The sequence below is a fragment of the Vombatus ursinus genome, unplaced genomic scaffold, assembly GCF_900497805.2.
Source record: "Vombatus ursinus unplaced genomic scaffold, bare-nosed wombat genome assembly UNPS02010219.1, whole genome shotgun sequence".
Classification (NCBI taxonomy): Eukaryota; Metazoa; Chordata; class Mammalia; order Diprotodontia; family Vombatidae; genus Vombatus; species Vombatus ursinus.
In genome coordinates this window covers 8376500-8394546 of record NW_020949997.1, presented here as the reverse complement: position 1 = coordinate 8394546, position 18047 = coordinate 8376500, and the positions used below count along the sequence as shown (strand labels likewise).

Below are 18047 nucleotides of genomic sequence, written 5' to 3'. Positions count from 1 at the left end.
ATCTAAGGCAGAATGCCCAAACTAGGAATTAAAGTGTGTGAATAGTTAGATTTCAAACTTGGTGTTTTCACTTATCACAATGGAGGCAGAGAATCTGAAATAGCTAAAAATATCTGGTGTTTATTGCTATAGGTACACAGTAGCCTTCTCTTTGCCTGTTTGATTTATAAGCACATATATATACCTGAGTTCAAATCAAGTCACTTAACCTCTGTTTGCCATAATTCACTGGAGAAGGAAATGGCAAACCATTCCAGTATCTTTCCCAAGAAAACCCCATAGCATGGACAGTATTGGTATGCTATGGTCCACAGGGTCACAGAGAGTCAGACACAACTGAACAACAAATGTTTACGTGTGTGTGTGTGTGTGTGTGTATACATTTGTGTGTGTATACACATATATATTTATATTTATATATGCAAACATAAAATACATATATACATTTTAAAATATAAATATATGTACATATACACAAACATATATTTAAAATAATGGGATAAATTCTTTAATGCTATGGAAATGGACTCATTTCTAATCAGAGATTATATCTACCTAGATTTTTTATGTTTAAAAACTTTTCTAAATCATTACTTTGAGTATGTTTTAAGTTATTAAACAAATTGACTATGGTGATAGAAGACTGAAGCTCAGAAGAGAGGCTAGAGCTGGATATATAAATCTGGACATCATCTTTGTAGAGAGATATATGAGGCCATGGGAACTGATAAAATCACCAAATATGATGGTATACAGCAAAAACCAGAAGAGGGCCCTAGGACAGAGGCTTGGGGGATACTCATAGTAGCAGGTATAACATGAAGAACCAGTAAAGGAGACTAATAAGACCAAAAATGTAATGAGCTACAGTGAATCCTTCCCCTAGCTGGAGGTGTTCATGAAAAGATTAGATTATCATTTATTGGAAATGTCATAAGCAAGGTTCTTAACCTGGGGTCTGTGGACTTGGTTTTTAAGAATAATTTGTAAAGTTCTTTGCAAAGCTTAAAAGTATTACATGTTTTATGCATTTAAAAGCATTATTCTGAGAAGGGATCTTAATCTGGGGTCTGTGGACTTGATTTTTAAAAATAATTTGTAAAGTTCTTTGCAAACCTCAAAGTATTACATATTTTATGCATTTAAAAGCGTTCTTCTGAGAAGGGATCCTTAAGCTTCACTAGACTGCATGCAGTATCCATGATACAAAAAAAGATGAATAATCCCCCACTATAGAGGGTATTTCTGTACTAGGGAAGCATTTGGACTAGAAGATGGCTAAGGTTCTTTCCTTTTTAGTGCAGAGAGAAGATCTGAAGTTTTGTTTGTTTTTGAGGTGTTTGAGCATAGGTAGTATCCAATTCATATAGTGTTGTGGCTTATATTTAGTTCATTTCTTTAATTGGTAGAGATAATGTTTTTTAATCGCATAAGATTTGTTTTAAAATACCTCTTTTTTTCTTTGTTTCAAGCATGGTAGCAACCTTATAGGCATGTCTGATCTCAATGTACCTGAGCAGCTTTATCAGTATATGGTTGGAGGTCACAGGCGCTTTCAAGCAGGAATGCATAGAGAAAAACATAAATCTCCAAGTTATCAAATTAAAGTAAGTCAATAAAATGAAGTAGATTGAAATGCAGATAAGCACTAGTTCTTAAGTTTTCATGTTACCATTGGGGAAACCATTGAAAATAAGTATTTCTTGAATGAGTGATGCACGAATGAATTGGAGAATATATTAACTAAATAATTCCAATCAGAATCCAGAATAATTTTTTTAACCGAAAATAAATTCAGAAATCATGTATGTGAATTGGAATTGACTTCAAAAATTATCTTTTGATAGGAAGGTGATACAATCAACGTAGATGTGACTTGTCCCGGTGCAACTCTAGCTTTGGCGATGATCTACCTAAAAACTAATAACAGGTATGGATATTTACAAATTTGCCTTTTCCTAAGTAAAACATGGAAAAAATCTTTTTTATCTATAATCATAAAGCAGAAAGAAAGCTCTTTAAATTCTTGTTCCATGGATGAATCTCTAATTATCAACCTCCAAATACAATATCATTTATAAAGATTTTAGCTTTGGGTCGTAAATTTTAGATGTTAATAAAAAAAATCTGGCAATGTTCAGTTCTTACAAATTTCCAGATTCTAAAATTTTTAAGATTTCAGTACTTATATAGTTTATATTATTAGCAAAACAACATGTTAGGTCATTTATTTTAAAGTGAGTCCAAATTCTGCTTCATCCACCTATATACAAATACATAAAGTCTGTTTTAACTTAGCCCCTTCCCCCCCCCCAAAAAAAAACCAAACAAACAAAACCTGTCATTAGTAACTTTGCTTATACTGTTCCTCTACCTGGAGGACTTTCTTTCCTGTCTCTGAACCCATCCTCCAAAGCCTGATCCCCTCGTGAATGAAAAAGCCTCTTCCTTCTATTGGCCTCTTGCTTTTTATTATGTCTGAAATACAAATGTTATCTGTCCTACTGGATCATAAGCTCCTTAAAGAGCAGGAACTGTATCTTCAATTTTATATTGCTTTCAGTGGCTAGTACTCTGCATTACACACAATAGGTGGTCAGAAAACCTTCATTGTTAGTTTTCTTTGTTCTTCAGATGCATTGCAGGTACTTTCACATGGCAAGAATTTCCTTTACAGTGGGAAATTTCAGCTTAGCTGGGCACATTATCTAAAGTGTCTCTCCTGTGAGTTTAATCTATTAGATCATTGTAAGTTTAAATGGAAACAATGAGAGTATGTATTTCAAGAGGTTTTTTTCCAGTGTTCTGAGACTTTTCTCTTCAATAATAATAAATAAGTCAACAGGCATTAATAAAAAACTGCATGCCAGGCACTATGCTAGGCACTGTGGATGCAAGACAAAAATGAAATATTGACTGTAAGGGCCTTTCATTCTATTGGAGGATAGAATAATAAATGAATGTATGACATAATTAACAAAATAGTTGAACGTAGCAATATTTTGTGATTTAATATTCTTGATCATGTTGCTTCTTTTAGAGACTTATAATTTGATTCTATCATTTATCTTAATGGTGTTATTCTGCTTAAACAGATCTATTGCTGACTGGCTCCGAGCTCCTGATACAATGTATCTGTTGGATTTTGTGAAACCAGAATTTCTTTTGCTTAGGGTATGGACTGTATCCCTCTAAATCTTAGCATGATGGAGGCAGTGACCATTATTTTCAATGTTCAACTTGTGTGTTTTTCCTAAAGACATTTCTAATGGGCATTGTAAAACTACTTCATTAGTCAAAAGGGACTTAACTATTTTTGCCAGTAGTTTCATTACCTGATACTTGGGATAGCTAACTGTTAGACTTCCCAAGTTATAAATAGCAATCTGTATTGCATGCTTTGTTTCTTGTTTTTATTCCATTATATTACTAGGAAATATTGTTTTAAAATATTGCCATTCTACTTAAACAAGTTTATTTTTGTTTAAAAATATTGTTTAAAAATTTTTTCCTGAAGAAGTTTAAGAATTAATTGCTGACCACTTTTAATGAAGCCTGCCATTTTAGAAGAGTTTCTGGGCTTAAATGGGAAAGGAGTTGGGAGGGAGAGATTAGGTGAGTGTAATTAAAATTTTTCTAAAATTATTTTGAAGGATGCCTGAAAAGGCAACTGGTATATGAGGCAGTGTGTCTGTTTCTAGTCCTGGGAAAATCTAGTTCTCATTCATTTGTTTTGGGTCTTCCTTTGTTATAATCAAGACTTAAGTTGCTGGATATCCCCCCTGTGAATCTAAAACCCAATCCCCAACTTTTCCTAAGGGAGCAGTATGAAAGAGTAATAGACTGTGTCAGAAGACTCTTAAGAAAAATCCCAGCTCATTTACTCACTGTGAGCCTGAGCAAATCACTTCATCTCTAAAACTTTCCTTATCTGTACAATTGAGGAGATTAGACTGCTAAAGTTCTTTAAGTTCCCTATTTCTATCACCATGTGAAGGGAGGGATTATAATGGCAATGTGCTTCCTGGCACTTGCCCCTCTGGGTGGCACTAAATATATCCCTGTATTCCTAAGGTATATACAACTAACATGTTGCTAATCTGTTAAGTGTTTTTATTGTGTAATTACATAACTGTTTCTTTATTACCAAATAGCTAAGAGGCAGCCAAGGTTTTTTTTTGCATTTTATACAGAAACTGACTGTCTGGAGTTTATCATAGGATTGGTTATTAGAGAATGCCAGAATGTCTTTTTAATCATTATAGTGTGATTATAATACAAAATTTTGCATACTTTATTAACCTTGAGCTTTTTCTGATCCTTTTCTTTTTTTAAGACTCTTGCTCGATGCTTGATTTTATGGGATGACATTTTACCAAATTCCAAGTGGGTTGATAGCAATGTTCCACAAGTGAGTACATTTGCTGAATTTTGTCAAATTTTTGTCAGTGATAATTATTGCTCACAATTATATAAAACATTGTAGCTTATATAACTTTCTACACAACAACCCTGTGAGGTAGTATAGGCATTGCTATATCTGTTTGAGAAAAGACTAACTAATGAAATCAGTTCTCTCTTTAGAGGTTATTGATTTAAAAAACACACATTGATCTGTGGGGTAAAAGAAAGAAGGGATCATTGAGGTACAAAAACGGTATAAGGAGCTACAGATTAACTTGAAAACTTAAAGAATTAGGATAAACAAAGGTGTAGGAGTTGAATTATTATTCCATGAGCTAAGCTTTTGACCTCCTAGAAGAGAATGACTGTCTTTTGTGGGAGAGAATAGGGTGATGATGATGATGATGATGATAGTATTTACATAGTGTATACTATGTGCCAGGCATTTTGTTAAACATTTTGCAAGTATGTGATTTGATCCTCACAACAACACTGGAGGGTAGGTGCTATTATTATCTCCATTTTGCAGTTGGGGAAACTGAGGCAGAGGTTGTGATTGACTCAGGGTCATACAGCTAGTAAGTGTCTGTGTCTGGATTTTCACTCAGGACTTCTTAACTTTAGTTCCAGAGCTCTATCAGCTCCGCCACCAGTGGCCTCAAAAACATGAACTTTGAATGGTAAAGGGGAAGGATAAAGAGCCAAGAATGGGTGATGAATCTCAATCAAATCCATAAGTAAATAGTAAAGGAGTAACAAGAGATGGGTAGGTGAAACTGAGACAAAATTTATTATGGAAAAAATGGTTCCAAAAAAGCAGGAGTTGTAATCATGCTAACAGATAAGGCAGAAGTCAAAATCACAAGATAGAAAAGCATGAATACTACATTGTACTTAAAGGAACCATGGACAGTAAACTAATATCAGCGCTAAGCACATGTTAATGGACTTGGAAAATTCTTTTGTCTGATTACACTCTTTGTCAATGAAGATGCATCCTAAGTTAATATGCAGATTTAGGGCTATATCAATCCCACTACCAAGGAGGTACTTGATATAGATAAACAAAGTAACAACAGAATTCATTCCGAGTAACAAAAGGTCTAAAATCTTAAGGGAAACAATGAAAAAAGTAAGAATGAGGAGAGACTAGCACATCCAATTAAGTTATAGAGCAGTAGTCATCAAAACTGGTTAAAAAAATACAAAGTAGACCATTGGAATAGAGTAGATAGGGAACAGTAATAGTAGTAGCCAGCATATAGAGAGCACTTGAGGATTTGCAAAGTGCTTTTTGTATGTTATCTCATTTGATCCTCAGAGCAACTCTTTGAAATAAGTGCTATTATCCCTATTTTATAGATGAGAATACTGAAATTGAGAGCGGCTGATCAACTTATCCTGAGTCACACAGCTAGTAATTATCTGAGGAAAGATTTTAACTTAGATCTTGATTCCATGGCCAACAGTCCATCCACTGTACCACCTAATTGCCCTTAAGATAAGGAAAAATTGGAAGTAATAGAACTCAGTGTAATAGAATTCAGTAACCCAGTGTTAGATAAACTCAAGAACAAATTACCTGGGGAAGAGTTGGAAATTAGTCCGGTGAAAAGCAACTTTCCAGTGAGGAGACTGGGCTTTGAATCACATTGTTTGTTCTTTTTCAATGAGAATTAGCTTGCCACCTTTTCTCTCTTCCTCACCTCTAATTCCATCCACAACCATGTTCTTGTTTCCTTTTAAAAAAAAAAAAAAAGGTCACTTCCAGCTCTAAATTCATTAAGTATTTGGTAAGCTCCCTTTTGTGAATTTAGGTTTGGTTTTAACAATCACATGTCCTTGGATTAGTTGAAAATCTAAAAGATCAAACTGATGAGATTAAAATATGGGTACTATTATAAAATGATGTGAAAAAACTACTAATATGTGTAAAAACATACATGACATATCATGTCTTACTCTTTAAATCACTTAAATGTGTAAGTTGAAAACCAATTATGGATGTCTAAGAATGATTCATTTATACTTTACAGATTATAAGAGAAAATAGTATTTCTCTTAATGAAACTGAAATACCATCCTCAGAGGACCTGAACTTGGAAACCCTGGCGTAAGTACTATAGTATGGAAAAGAATTGAAAAACCTAATTCCTATCAGATACATACTCTTTCTTTTATATAGTATTTTAAAATTATTATTATTATTAAATTATTATAATATTATATTATAAAATAATATTTACATTTTTTAATTAATAAAAATGTACCTTCTCTCCTTCCCACTTTGTCCCCCTCATTGGAAAAAGAATAACAAAACCCTCATAACAAATATACATGGTAAAGCAAAAAGAATTCCCACATGGGCCATGTCCGAGAAATAAATGATATGTACTCTTTAACATATAGTATGTAAAGATGAGAGGCAATTCAGTTCAGTTACTTTTCATCAAACATTTATTAAGTACATTCATGACTGAAGGTAAGTGTCATGCCCTCTAAGTATAAATATGTCCCCCAAGGCTTTGTTCTTGACCCTCTCTTCTTCTGCCTTTGTGTTCTCTCACTTGGGGATCTCATTAGCTCCTATAGGTTCAATTGTCTCTCTACTAATGATTCCCAGATGTATATATCCAACCTTAGTCTCTCTTTTGTGCTCCAGTCCTTCTCATCACTAACTGTCTTTTGGATATCTCGAACATTGTATGTTTGTCAAATTCGCCATGTCCAAAACAGAACTCATTTTTCCCCCAAGCCCTCTTCTCTTTCCATCTTTCATATTACAGTTGAGGGTACCACCATCCTCTCAGTTCCCCTGATTCACAACCTTGGTGCCATCCTTACTCACACTCACCTTACTAATTTCATCTCTTTGTCAATTCAATCTCTTGTTAAATCTTGTTGTTTCTATCTTTGTAACATCTCTTTCTGTATGTCTCCTTTTTTCTATTGACACAATCATCACCTTAGAACAGGCTATTGTTACCTCTCTCCTAGACTGTTTGAGTTCCTTGTAACTGGTTTCTGTATTCCAAATCTCTACCTGCTCCGATCCATCCTCCACACAGCTGCCAAAGTGATTTTCCTGATGTATTAACAATATACCCAACGTAATCCATTGGCTTCCTGTTACCTGCACAATAAGATATAAAGTTGTCTGGCATTTAAATCTCTTCACAGTCTGGTACCCTCTTACTGTTCATGGCTTCTTATACTTTATTCCAGGGATGGGAAACCTGCAGCTTTAAGGATAGTTGTTCTGTGAAGTTTGGATTAGTGAAAGGGCTGCACTTGAGGACCTAGAGGGGTCACATGTGGCCTCAAGGCTACAGGTTCCCCACCACTGCTTCCCTTTTGCATACTTTGCAGGTCAGTGTCACTGGCTTTCTTGCATGTAATATTCCATTTCCTGACTTCTGAAATGGAACACAGCCTATTCAGCAGCAACAAGCAGGAGATGAAATGTTGTATCCAATGAGCATCTACTTGTCAGCTTGGAATAGGTAGCATGTGAAGGAGAATATGAAATAAGGTTGAAGGCCTCGGTGGGAGCCAGATTGTGTTAGGCTTTAAAGTCAGCCTCCTCACCCACTTTTTACTTGACTGCCAGACTCGTCCAGATTATAGTCTATGTTTGTTCTCCTTCATGTTTTTACCACTAACTCATCATTCCCTCACAATCTAGTTTCTACCTCCAACAGTATTGAAATTCTGTCACAGGTTACCAGTAACCAAGATAGCCTTTACTGAATCCTCATCCCTTTTGAGTTTTCCATAGCCCTTGATACTATTTATCTTCTTTTTCTTTTTCTTTTTCTTTCTCTTTTCCTGGCTTTGGAATGCTATTTTCCTGACTTTCCTACCTTTCTCTTACCTCCTAAATGCGGAATTTTTCATGCTTCTGTTCTTTAACTTCTTATCAAATTCACTTGGTGATCTCCACTTGTATAGCTACAGTTACAACCTCTCTACAGATGACTTTTAGATCTATATGATCCTAACCTTTCTGCTGAACTTCCAGGTGAGCATTTTCATAAGTTGGCTAGACATTTCTACTTTAATGTTCTGCAAGGCCCTTTAACTGCACAGTGTTAGTAAAAATTGAGCCTAGCTCTTACCCAGATAATGTCTTTCTTCTTGATTTCCCTATTTCTGTTTTTTGCCATCATGTTTTTATCTTGTTACTCATGCTTGAAATCTTGAGGTCGTTTTTGGAGAAAAGGATAAATCTCAATCAGTTAAGTTCTTTTGGGTCAACTTAAAAGGTTCTTTTGGATCAACCCTAATGCCACATGGGTCTTCCATGTTTTGTAGTGGAAAGAGTTCTGGATTTAGAATCAGAGGACCTTATATTGAATCTTACCTCTGCTACCGTGAGCTGTCAGGCAAGTTACTAAAAGTCTCTGAGCCCTGGTTTCCTTATCTATAAAATGAGGAGGTTGATTAGATTTTAGGGTCCTTTACAGTTCTAAATCCATGATCCTGTGAATCATATCTCTCACTGACCTAGTCCATCCTACATTCTGCTGCCAAAGTGATTTTTTAAAATTTCCACTTCTAGCCCCTTAGTTCAGGCTCTCAATGCCTAAAATATTGCAGTATTCATCTAACTGCCTTCTTTGTTTCTAGGCTTTCCTTCCATTAGTCTACCCTATGTATTGCTGCCAGATTAAGCATCCAGAGATATAGTTCTGATCACATCACATCTTTGCTTAAAACCTTTACATCTCCATTGCCTGTCATTATCATTATGGTTGTTGTTATAAATGAAAATTAAGAATTCCATAGCCTGGCATTCAAAGCCTTCTGCACTTTACCCCAGTGTCTCTTTCTGTATTCTTTGCTCAAACAGCTACCACCTTGGTTCAGGCCCTGATCATCTGTCACTTAGATTATTGAAATAGCTCCCTAATTGGTCTGCCTCCCTCAAGACTCTCACCAGACCAGTCTATCCTAAATGCTGCTGCCAAAGTATTTTTATTAAATATGTATCTTAAATCAGTCGCCTACTGGGTGAACTCCAGTAAGGTCCTTATTGCCTCTAGTATAAATGTAAACTCCTATCCCTGTGCAGCTCTGCCCCATTTTATCTGTCATGCTTCATTGAGCGTTATTCTCTCCCCCACACTTTGCAGTTCCGCTATACTGGCCTGTCTTCATTTCTCACCCACAGCACTCCATCTCCTGTCTCACTTCTCTGTGCTTTTGCCTTAGTTGTCTCCTGTGGCTGTAATTCCTCTCTTCCCTTATGATATAGCTCCAGAATCATCTTCCACCTGAAACTTAGTGTGATCCTCCCCTTCCAACTGTTAGTCTACTCCTTCCAAAATTACTTTGTACTTCACTATTTTGTGCTCTCTTTCTTTTGTGTATCCTTACATCTGTGCTCATTGTCTCCCCATTAGAGCATAAACTCCTTCCTTCACTGTAGTTGTAGTCCCAGTGTCTGCCCTTTAGTAGGTACTTAACAAATGCCTTTTGATTTATTGATTCAGCAGTCATCTGTTAAATACCTACTATGTGCAAGGCTTTGGACTAGGTGTGGCAAATACAGTGATCAACAAAATTACAGTCCTTTCCTTAAGGGATCTTGAAGTCTAATGGCAGGGGACTGAGGTGGAAACCCACAGAAACACATTTCATATAAGATTTGATGTGGTCAGAGCAAAGGGTCTTGATGGAATGCTATAGAAATTGCTTTTTCGGGGGTGGGGGGGAGGGTAGGAAGTCACAAAGTGTGTTGTGGAGAGGGTGCTGCTCAGACTGAAGTAAGACCAAGATGTGTGTTGAGTTAGTGGAGATATGGAAAGAATCTATTCTAGGTACAGGAAATGGTGTATACAGATATAGAGGGGTGGGTAAGAGCAGATTAAGATTGGGAAACAGCGGTAAGCAACTGAGTTTGTCTGGACTATTGAATGTGTAAAGGGGAGTGATGTGAACTAAGGTTTGAAATGTAATTCAAAACCAGATGTTTTTATTTGATCGAACAGGAAATAGGGAATCACTGGCAATTTTTGAGCAGGGAGTCACATTAGATCTGTCCATTAGAAAAATTTATTTTAGCATGTTTGTGAAAAATAGAGTGGATGGGAAAGGTAGTGGAATCAATTAGAATTCTCTTAGAAGAGTCCAGTTAAGAGGACATGAGCTGTGATGATACAAACGTGAATAGAGAGTAAGGGAAACAAGTATGAGTGTTGTAGTAGTGAGTAAGATTAAGTTGACAGGACTTGACTGCTGATTGATAAGTAGCCAAACTGGACTACTTTTTGTTCCTCAGACATACTCCTAGTTTTCTCATTTTTCTTATTTGTTCCATTTCTGTACTTCTGCTTATGCTATTCTTTCTTCCTAGAATGTTCTTCCACTTTAGTTCTGCCTGTTTCATTCTGACTGATCCTTCAAGATCCAGCTCAGAAGTATTCTCATCAATGAAGCCTTCCCAGATTCTTCCTGGTAGATAAAGTCTTGGACTTGCAGTCAGGAAAACTTAAGTTCACATTTTGTCTCTGATATTTATTTAACTATGTATCCACAGGAAATTCACTTAATCCTACTAAGCCTTAATTGCCTCCTCTGTAAAATGGGAATAATGATAACTGTAGTATCTAACTTAAAGGATGGTTTTGAGGCTCAGAGAAAAAGTGTGTAAAACCCTTCACAAATCTTAAAGAGTGATATAAATGTCAGATACATGAAGACATTCATCATCTCATCTTTTACAGATAGAAATGATCATAAGATAAATTGCTGTCCTATTTATTCTTTTATACTTAATAGTTCTGCATGTTCTTTCACAGGTGCTTAAAATAATTATTCTTCTTAGTTGAATAAAAGTGTTGGTTGAAAGCTCATCTTTAGCACGATTCCATAGGATAGCAGGAATGATATACATGTCTTCCTGTTAATAATAACAGCTAACATTTATATAATACTTATTATGTGTCAGGCACTGTGCTAAATGCTTTACAGATATTATCTCATCTGATCCTCACAACAACCCTGGGAGGTAGGTGTTATTACCCCCAGTTTACTGATGAGGAAACTGAGGCAAGCAGAAGTTAAGTGACTTGCCTAAAGTCACACGCCTAGGATGCTCTAAGGCCAGATTTGAAGTCAGGTCTTTCTGACTCTAGGTCTAGCATTCTATCCATTGTGGCTGTTCTTACACAATTTTGATCTCTTGCTAAGTATGAATATTTTGAAAACTTTTTGTTCCAAGTAACTTAGTGATTATGAATATTAGAAAGGTGGCATCAATTAAAAATATTGTTCTTAAGGTTTTATTTCTCAGTGTTATGTTTAGATAATCATGGTTTGGTCTGTGTTAATGCTGTTTCCAGCACAATTTAGTGGGTAAGTTGTCCAGAATGTTTTAAAATCTTTATTTGTGTTATGGGGATTTCCTGTCAATCCACAAAAGATAACGAGCTTCTGTTGTGCAATTTTAGTCATCAAGTCAGTCTTGTATGTTTGGTAGGTTCTAAATTTTTGCATCCCACAGTGATGTTGTACAATTTTTGCTATTTTTCTAAACAATTTACCTTGATCACTTACTCCTGGCTTCTAAAGGATGATACTTCTGTAATTTGTGGTGACAGTGACCTGTTCCTGAATTGCCATCCTAATGTCCTCCATTTCTACAAACAAATCTGCATGACTGACCTAATCCTTCAGTATTTCTGTGTTAAAATTTTGTTGACTGAGTTCATGTCAGGTGTAATTCACAGAGGGCTCTTTGATTCTGTTCTTGGATCCTAACAGTTTTGTAAGTTCTATCCAAAGGTAGATGACTTTTCATTTACATTCCAAAGGCTGTTAATAGCTATTACCATTGTTCATTGAAGTGATATCTAATTATTCCAGAAGTATTCTGTAGGTTTTTTATATTAATCACGTACTCTGAGAATGTTGGTCTTCTTCCTTTTTGGCCAGGAAATGTTGTTTATCTTTGTATAGCTTAGACACAGGGGTGGGAACCTAGAGAGCCACATGTGGCTTCGGGGCCACAGGGTCCCCACCTCTGGCTTAGGGTAATGGACGCTGTGTCATAATATTGTACAGTTTTTTCATTAGGATACAATGATGCCTCATTTTATGGTTTTGAAAGAATATATTAAAACTTGTAAAGGTATTAGTTGCTTCAAACATGTTTTTTATATTTAACTTTGGTTATTTAGAGCTCACATAGGGACCTAGAGTTAGGAAGACCTAAGTTAGAATCCTGCCTCATTGTGAAACTGTGAATAAGTGTCTTAACTTCTCAGCCCCAGTTTCCTTATCTGCAAAAATGGGTTAATAACATTACTTTTCTGACAGGGCCATTGTGTAGATCAACTGAGCTAATCCTTCATCCATTGATTCAATATGACCATTAGATTTGAGCTTGACTTCAGTCTGAATCTTACCTTGGCATATGTTAAGAATTTTATGACATTTTGATAAAATTGGAGGCAGATTTCACAAAATGAAGGAGCACTTTAATGTGTCTTTCAGTGGACTTATATAGCATAATGTCATTTATTTACATGAAGTAGTCAATAAGATGTCTTGGTTTGACTCCTTTAAAATGAAAGACTTAGTTAATTGAATCAGTCCAGGCAGAACTGTGATAGGCTTGCCGTGTTTTACATCAGTTGTTCTTGACATTATTGTATTAGTGGAGTGTTTTAAATAGAGCAGTTAATTTTCCCATGGCCATCAAATACTCCATCACTCTATAATTGGGTCTATTTTATACAGTCTCAGTACATGAATAAGCCTTTCAGGTGGTGTTGAGTCAAAGACTTCCTGGTAATCAACAAAGATAACGTAAATGTTATGGCATTTGGAAGTGTTGTTCAGCAGTTACCTTAATCATTAATAAATTCCTCTTCACACCTGGGGATGTCCTTTTTGGAATACCCTTTTTGTTCGGTGATCATTGTGTGAGTTTGTATTAAAATTCCAGAGTTTGTATTAAAGGAAAGGGTCTTCAGCCTTTCCCTCTTCAGACACTAGTAGATTCTTGATTTTATCTGTTATTTTTTTCTAATTTAGTCTTAGTTTTGTGATTTCCTTGTAGTTATCACAATATATTATTGTATGACTTGGAGCTAAAAGTACTGCTAACAAAAATTAGCATGAATTCCTTGCCTTTCTTACCTTAATGGTGCATAATGAAAGCATTCATGTCTTTATTTTATGGATACTTATGGTGTGTTCACTTCAGTGGTCAAAAGCTAACAGCACTGAAGCATTTCAAGTGGGTGGGATATTGGTTATTTCTGTTGTGTTCCATTGTAGCTTGCCTTCTTGTGATACCGTAATGTGAAGAAGAGTCGCTCCTGCCTTGCACGCTAGGTTAGTCATCACTGTGCTTTTGATTCAGGGTAGCCTACAAGTCCGTGTTATTCTGTCTGGCTCTTAGATTCTTAAGAGTCTTTTCTTCCCACTAGCTAGAATGCTAACTCAGTCCCTAGTACTGCCAGAACACAGTTGGCTAACATTTCAGGGTTCCTGCCTAGCCTTCGTAGATAGTGTAACAATCTCCAAGCATACAGAATCTTGTCTGTACTTCATTCTGGCCAGCATTTCCTCACTTTGATGTTTCCCCCCGTTAGCCTCACAATATAGAGAGGAAGGGTTTGACTTTGAGGGGGTGGTTATCGTCGTCGTTGTTGTCGTCGTCGTTGTTGTTGTGTTGAGGAGGTGGTTATCATTGTCGTTGTCGTCGTCTCCTTCCTGTCAGCTTCTTTGATGGGTTCACATAGAAATGGTCTTGAGGCAAGTCGCTATCCTGCTGTAAATCCTTTATATTTAGTGTTCTTTCTGCTATTTCACAGGTAAATAATATAACTGCTCTTTTGTAGCTGAATAAAAGGATTAGGGTGTAAGTTCACCTTTTGTAGGCTCCCTAAAAACATACTTAGTACAACTCCAGTAACAGACAAAACAACCCAAAGAATATATACTTTATCTTGTTTACACATTATTTTCATTTTGGGTGAAGTTCTGTATTTTGAAAGCTTTTTGTTCCTTGTAGCTTGGCTGCATATTTGGCATGGCAATATCTATTATAATCATTGTTTTTAAATTTTATGAATCAGAGTCATACTTGGTTAGGAGTTCAGTCTGTTGTTAATATTCTTGTTTCTGTAGACTTTATTCCTTGAGTTCTTCAGGATTTTTTGAGGTTTATATTTTTACTATGGGAATTTGTTGTCTTTCAATTCATAAAAAATAGCGAACTTCTGATGTATAATTCTAGCCACCAGGTTATGTCTTGCAAATATTTGTTGGTGCTGTATTTTGACAGCCTGCAGTGATATATTGTACTTTCTCTACCACTGCTTTTTTATAATCTACATTTCTTACTTACCATCATCATCTTCTTGTGGAATTCTTGTAGCTTTTTTTTCAACCAAGGTCCAGAGAGGTCAAGTGACTTGTCCTAGATTGCATAGCTAATTAGAAGGAGAGTTAGTATTAGATCTTGTGCTTTCCTGATCCCTCTCTGACCAGTGTGTTTTTCTGTTTATAAAACTTTTTATATCTCTTTTGCCCAACTTTTGCTGGCAATATAGCTTTTGTTACACATTTTTGTGTATATATCCAATCTACCCTACCAGATAGTAAGTTCTTTGTGGCCAGCCATAGTACCAATTCTTCCTATCATTCAATTTTAAATAGTGATTTATCACATTATTGGTATGTAGTCTGTATTGTTGAATGGATAGAACAACAGAATCTAATAGCAGAAGCACTTATTACTACTTTAACAAAGAAGATGTTAAGTCCAAGTAAATTTTTAATGTATAATGTGATTACAAAATTGTTGAGGTTTTTTCTTCCTCTGTTTTTAGGCAAGCACATGTCTATATAATTGCTGGAGCTTGTTTGTCTCTGGGTTTTCGATTTGCTGGTTCAGAAAACTTAGCAGCATTTAACTGTTTGGTAAGAAGTTTCTCTTTTTTACTGTGTTCCTGAATAATCTTTAAAATGTCATTTTTAACTTTGAAATTTGCTCTTCACCTTTTTTATAGTATAAGTTTGCAAAAGATTTTATGAAGTGTTTGTCTGCACCCGCAGCTTCAGTGGTAAGTTTCTTATTCCTTTAGAAATATAATGAAACTCTTTATTTTAATAATTTACATTCATTGAGATAAAGGAAAAATTCAGTGATGCTTTATTGCCACATTATTGATTATAACTGCACTATTGCAATTTAGAATGGATTTGCTTAAGTTGTGGCTAAATTTTTCTTTTTCTGTTGTTGAGAAATTAACTGCTTCTGTCCTTTTGAGTGGGGTAGGTAGCAGATTCTTATGCAAAGAGAATAGATAAGGAAATGCCGAATGTCTAATGTGCTCTACAGAAACTTATGGAACACTAATTTATATTAATTCCTACATTTTTAATTCCTTTAGTTAACCAGACTCTTTCCATAGAATTCAATTAAATGTGCATTTGTTAAGCATCTGCCATGTGCCAGGCAGTATTAGGCACTGAATTCATTCAAGATATGGTTCTTGTCCTTGAGGATTTTCTAATCTGTTGATCCAGTGACAATACTATGTTTGTTATAAAAATTACATAAATTTGTAATTATCTAATGTTGGCCAATTTAGATGTGATTGCAAAGAAGTATAGTAATAATAATTTTAATGTTTTGATTTCATTTATTGTCCCTCAAGACTGGCCATTATAACCTAGAAACTTGCCTAAGTGTTGTGCTCCTCTCACTTGCCATGGTCATGGCTGGCTCCGGAAACCTGAAGGTTCTCCAGCTTTGTCGCTTCATGCACAAGAAGACTGGTGGAGAAATGAACTATGGTTTCCATTTGGCTCATCATATGGCTCTTGGACTTCTCTTTTTAGGAGGAGGCAGGTAATAAATGTAGTCTTTTAAAATACTTATTCCTGAAAGAAAATTGTTTTTTAATCTTTTGTGTTCATGGGAGGTATTGATAAGCATGTTACTTCTTAGTTTTGGCAGTGAACTGCAAATAATTTCCATAATTCGGATTAGTTTTTTTTTTTTTAAGCCTGTGTTGTAGTCTCTTGAAAGCAATCCTCTTAATACGTTCACCATCATATACATATAGTTAGATCTACATCTATATCTGTCTACACCCACATACTCTGAAGGTTGCTTATCTGTATTTCTTATAATTTTGAAAGATCTTAGTTCTTGAAAGGTAATTACAGTGGATTATTGAATATTTAACTATAAACTACATTTAGCTGTTATTTAAACCAAGAATTGTAGTTCAAAGTCCTTAACTTTGTCACGATGAAAAATGAAAACTAGCTTTTGTGGTCATTCCCAGAAAAACAAAAAAAGTCACTAAAGAATAGCTTTAGTTTTGAACATATGCTTCCTTTTATTTTGATATCTGGTATCCTTGGATAAAACCTGCTGAATTTCTTAAGGAAGATAAACAAGTTGTACAATATATTTATTTATTTGGAGATTGTAAGTAAAGAGAAAGAATTATTTAGCTAAACTAGTTGACCTATCTGCTTATTTTCTAATATATAGATGTTGCCATATTTATCAGAATATAGTTCACATTTTTTAACCTATGTATGACTGACGTAAAATCTGAAGGAGGATATGTTATTGTCAAGTTTTTTGTTGTTGTTGTTTTAGCATGTGCCTACATATTTTTTCCTTTCAGAGGGATTTCATTTTAAGCATGTGTCCTAAATTTGAGGGTACAAGGCTGGCAAGGGACTGATGCACAACATCTCAGGCCAATTCATTATTGTTCCCCTTTAATTACAAATCTATTAAAATCAAAAGTATATGTGGGCTTAGATGATTGACATTATTATTTGCAGAATTTTAATTCCAACTAACTTGAAACTGGAACAAAAAAGTAATAAAGAAAAGTCAAATAATTCTTTTATTTTTATTAACAATTTTTATATACATATGGCAGTCCTGGTCTTAAATATGTGTGTGGAATCAAAGTAGTCCACAATTGCTATAGTCCTGCTTGAATGATCTTAGAATAAATACATGGCAACATGACAAATTATGAACCGAAGTAACCTTCCTACTGTACTTAGTATATTCAAGTCACATTTCAAAATGAGAGTTTTCTGGTTTAATCACGCCTTGGAAAATTGTTGGTGTCATTGAGAGGAAAGAAATCAAAATTTGGGAAATGGTTCCTATGGAGAAAATTTTAGAGAATTGGCAGATTTTAATTCTAAAGGAGAAGTCTGATGGGGATGCCATTTAGATATACAACCTAGAAAGTGGAGGACGGGGTAATTGTAGTTTTATATATCTGCTCATTCTTGGTATGTACTTCCTTTTAGCACTTATTACATATTAATTGAAAATGTCTTTTAAATTCTAAAATCCCACAGAAATACACTAATCGCTCAAATTTAATGAACTGCTCTAATCACAAAGCCAAGACTCGAACCTAGGGTGTTTTTTTGTTTTTTTTTTTAATTTTCAGACCAATATTCTTTCTGTTCTGTTCTGCTGCTTTCATATGTTATAACATTGAATTTAAAAGAATGATTATGGGATACTAGGAATGGTGTTTTTTGTTATCATTATCTGTATTAAATTTACTGTCTTTTAAATTCCTGAAACTTTATTATTTACCCATGTGAATATCTGTCTGAATGTTTTTCCC

General features: G+C 35.1%; 1 protein-coding gene across 2 annotated transcripts in view; it reads left to right on the top strand.

Annotated features, from left to right (window-relative positions):
• Window positions 1–18047, top strand: part of ANAPC1 (anaphase promoting complex subunit 1) — a 157588-nt gene that overhangs the window by 85227 nt on the left and 54314 nt on the right. For both annotated transcript variants that reach the window (XM_027853882.1, XM_027853883.1), the window contains 8 exons: window positions 1473–1607; window positions 1848–1930; window positions 3096–3174; window positions 4337–4411; window positions 6441–6517; window positions 15252–15342; window positions 15432–15485; window positions 16083–16276. In XM_027853882.1, coding sequence (XP_027709683.1) covers window positions 1473–1607; window positions 1848–1930; window positions 3096–3174; window positions 4337–4411; window positions 6441–6517; window positions 15252–15342; window positions 15432–15485; window positions 16083–16276 — 788 coding nt within the window. The remainder of the gene's footprint in view (window positions 1–1472; window positions 1608–1847; window positions 1931–3095; window positions 3175–4336; window positions 4412–6440; window positions 6518–15251; window positions 15343–15431; window positions 15486–16082; window positions 16277–18047) is intronic.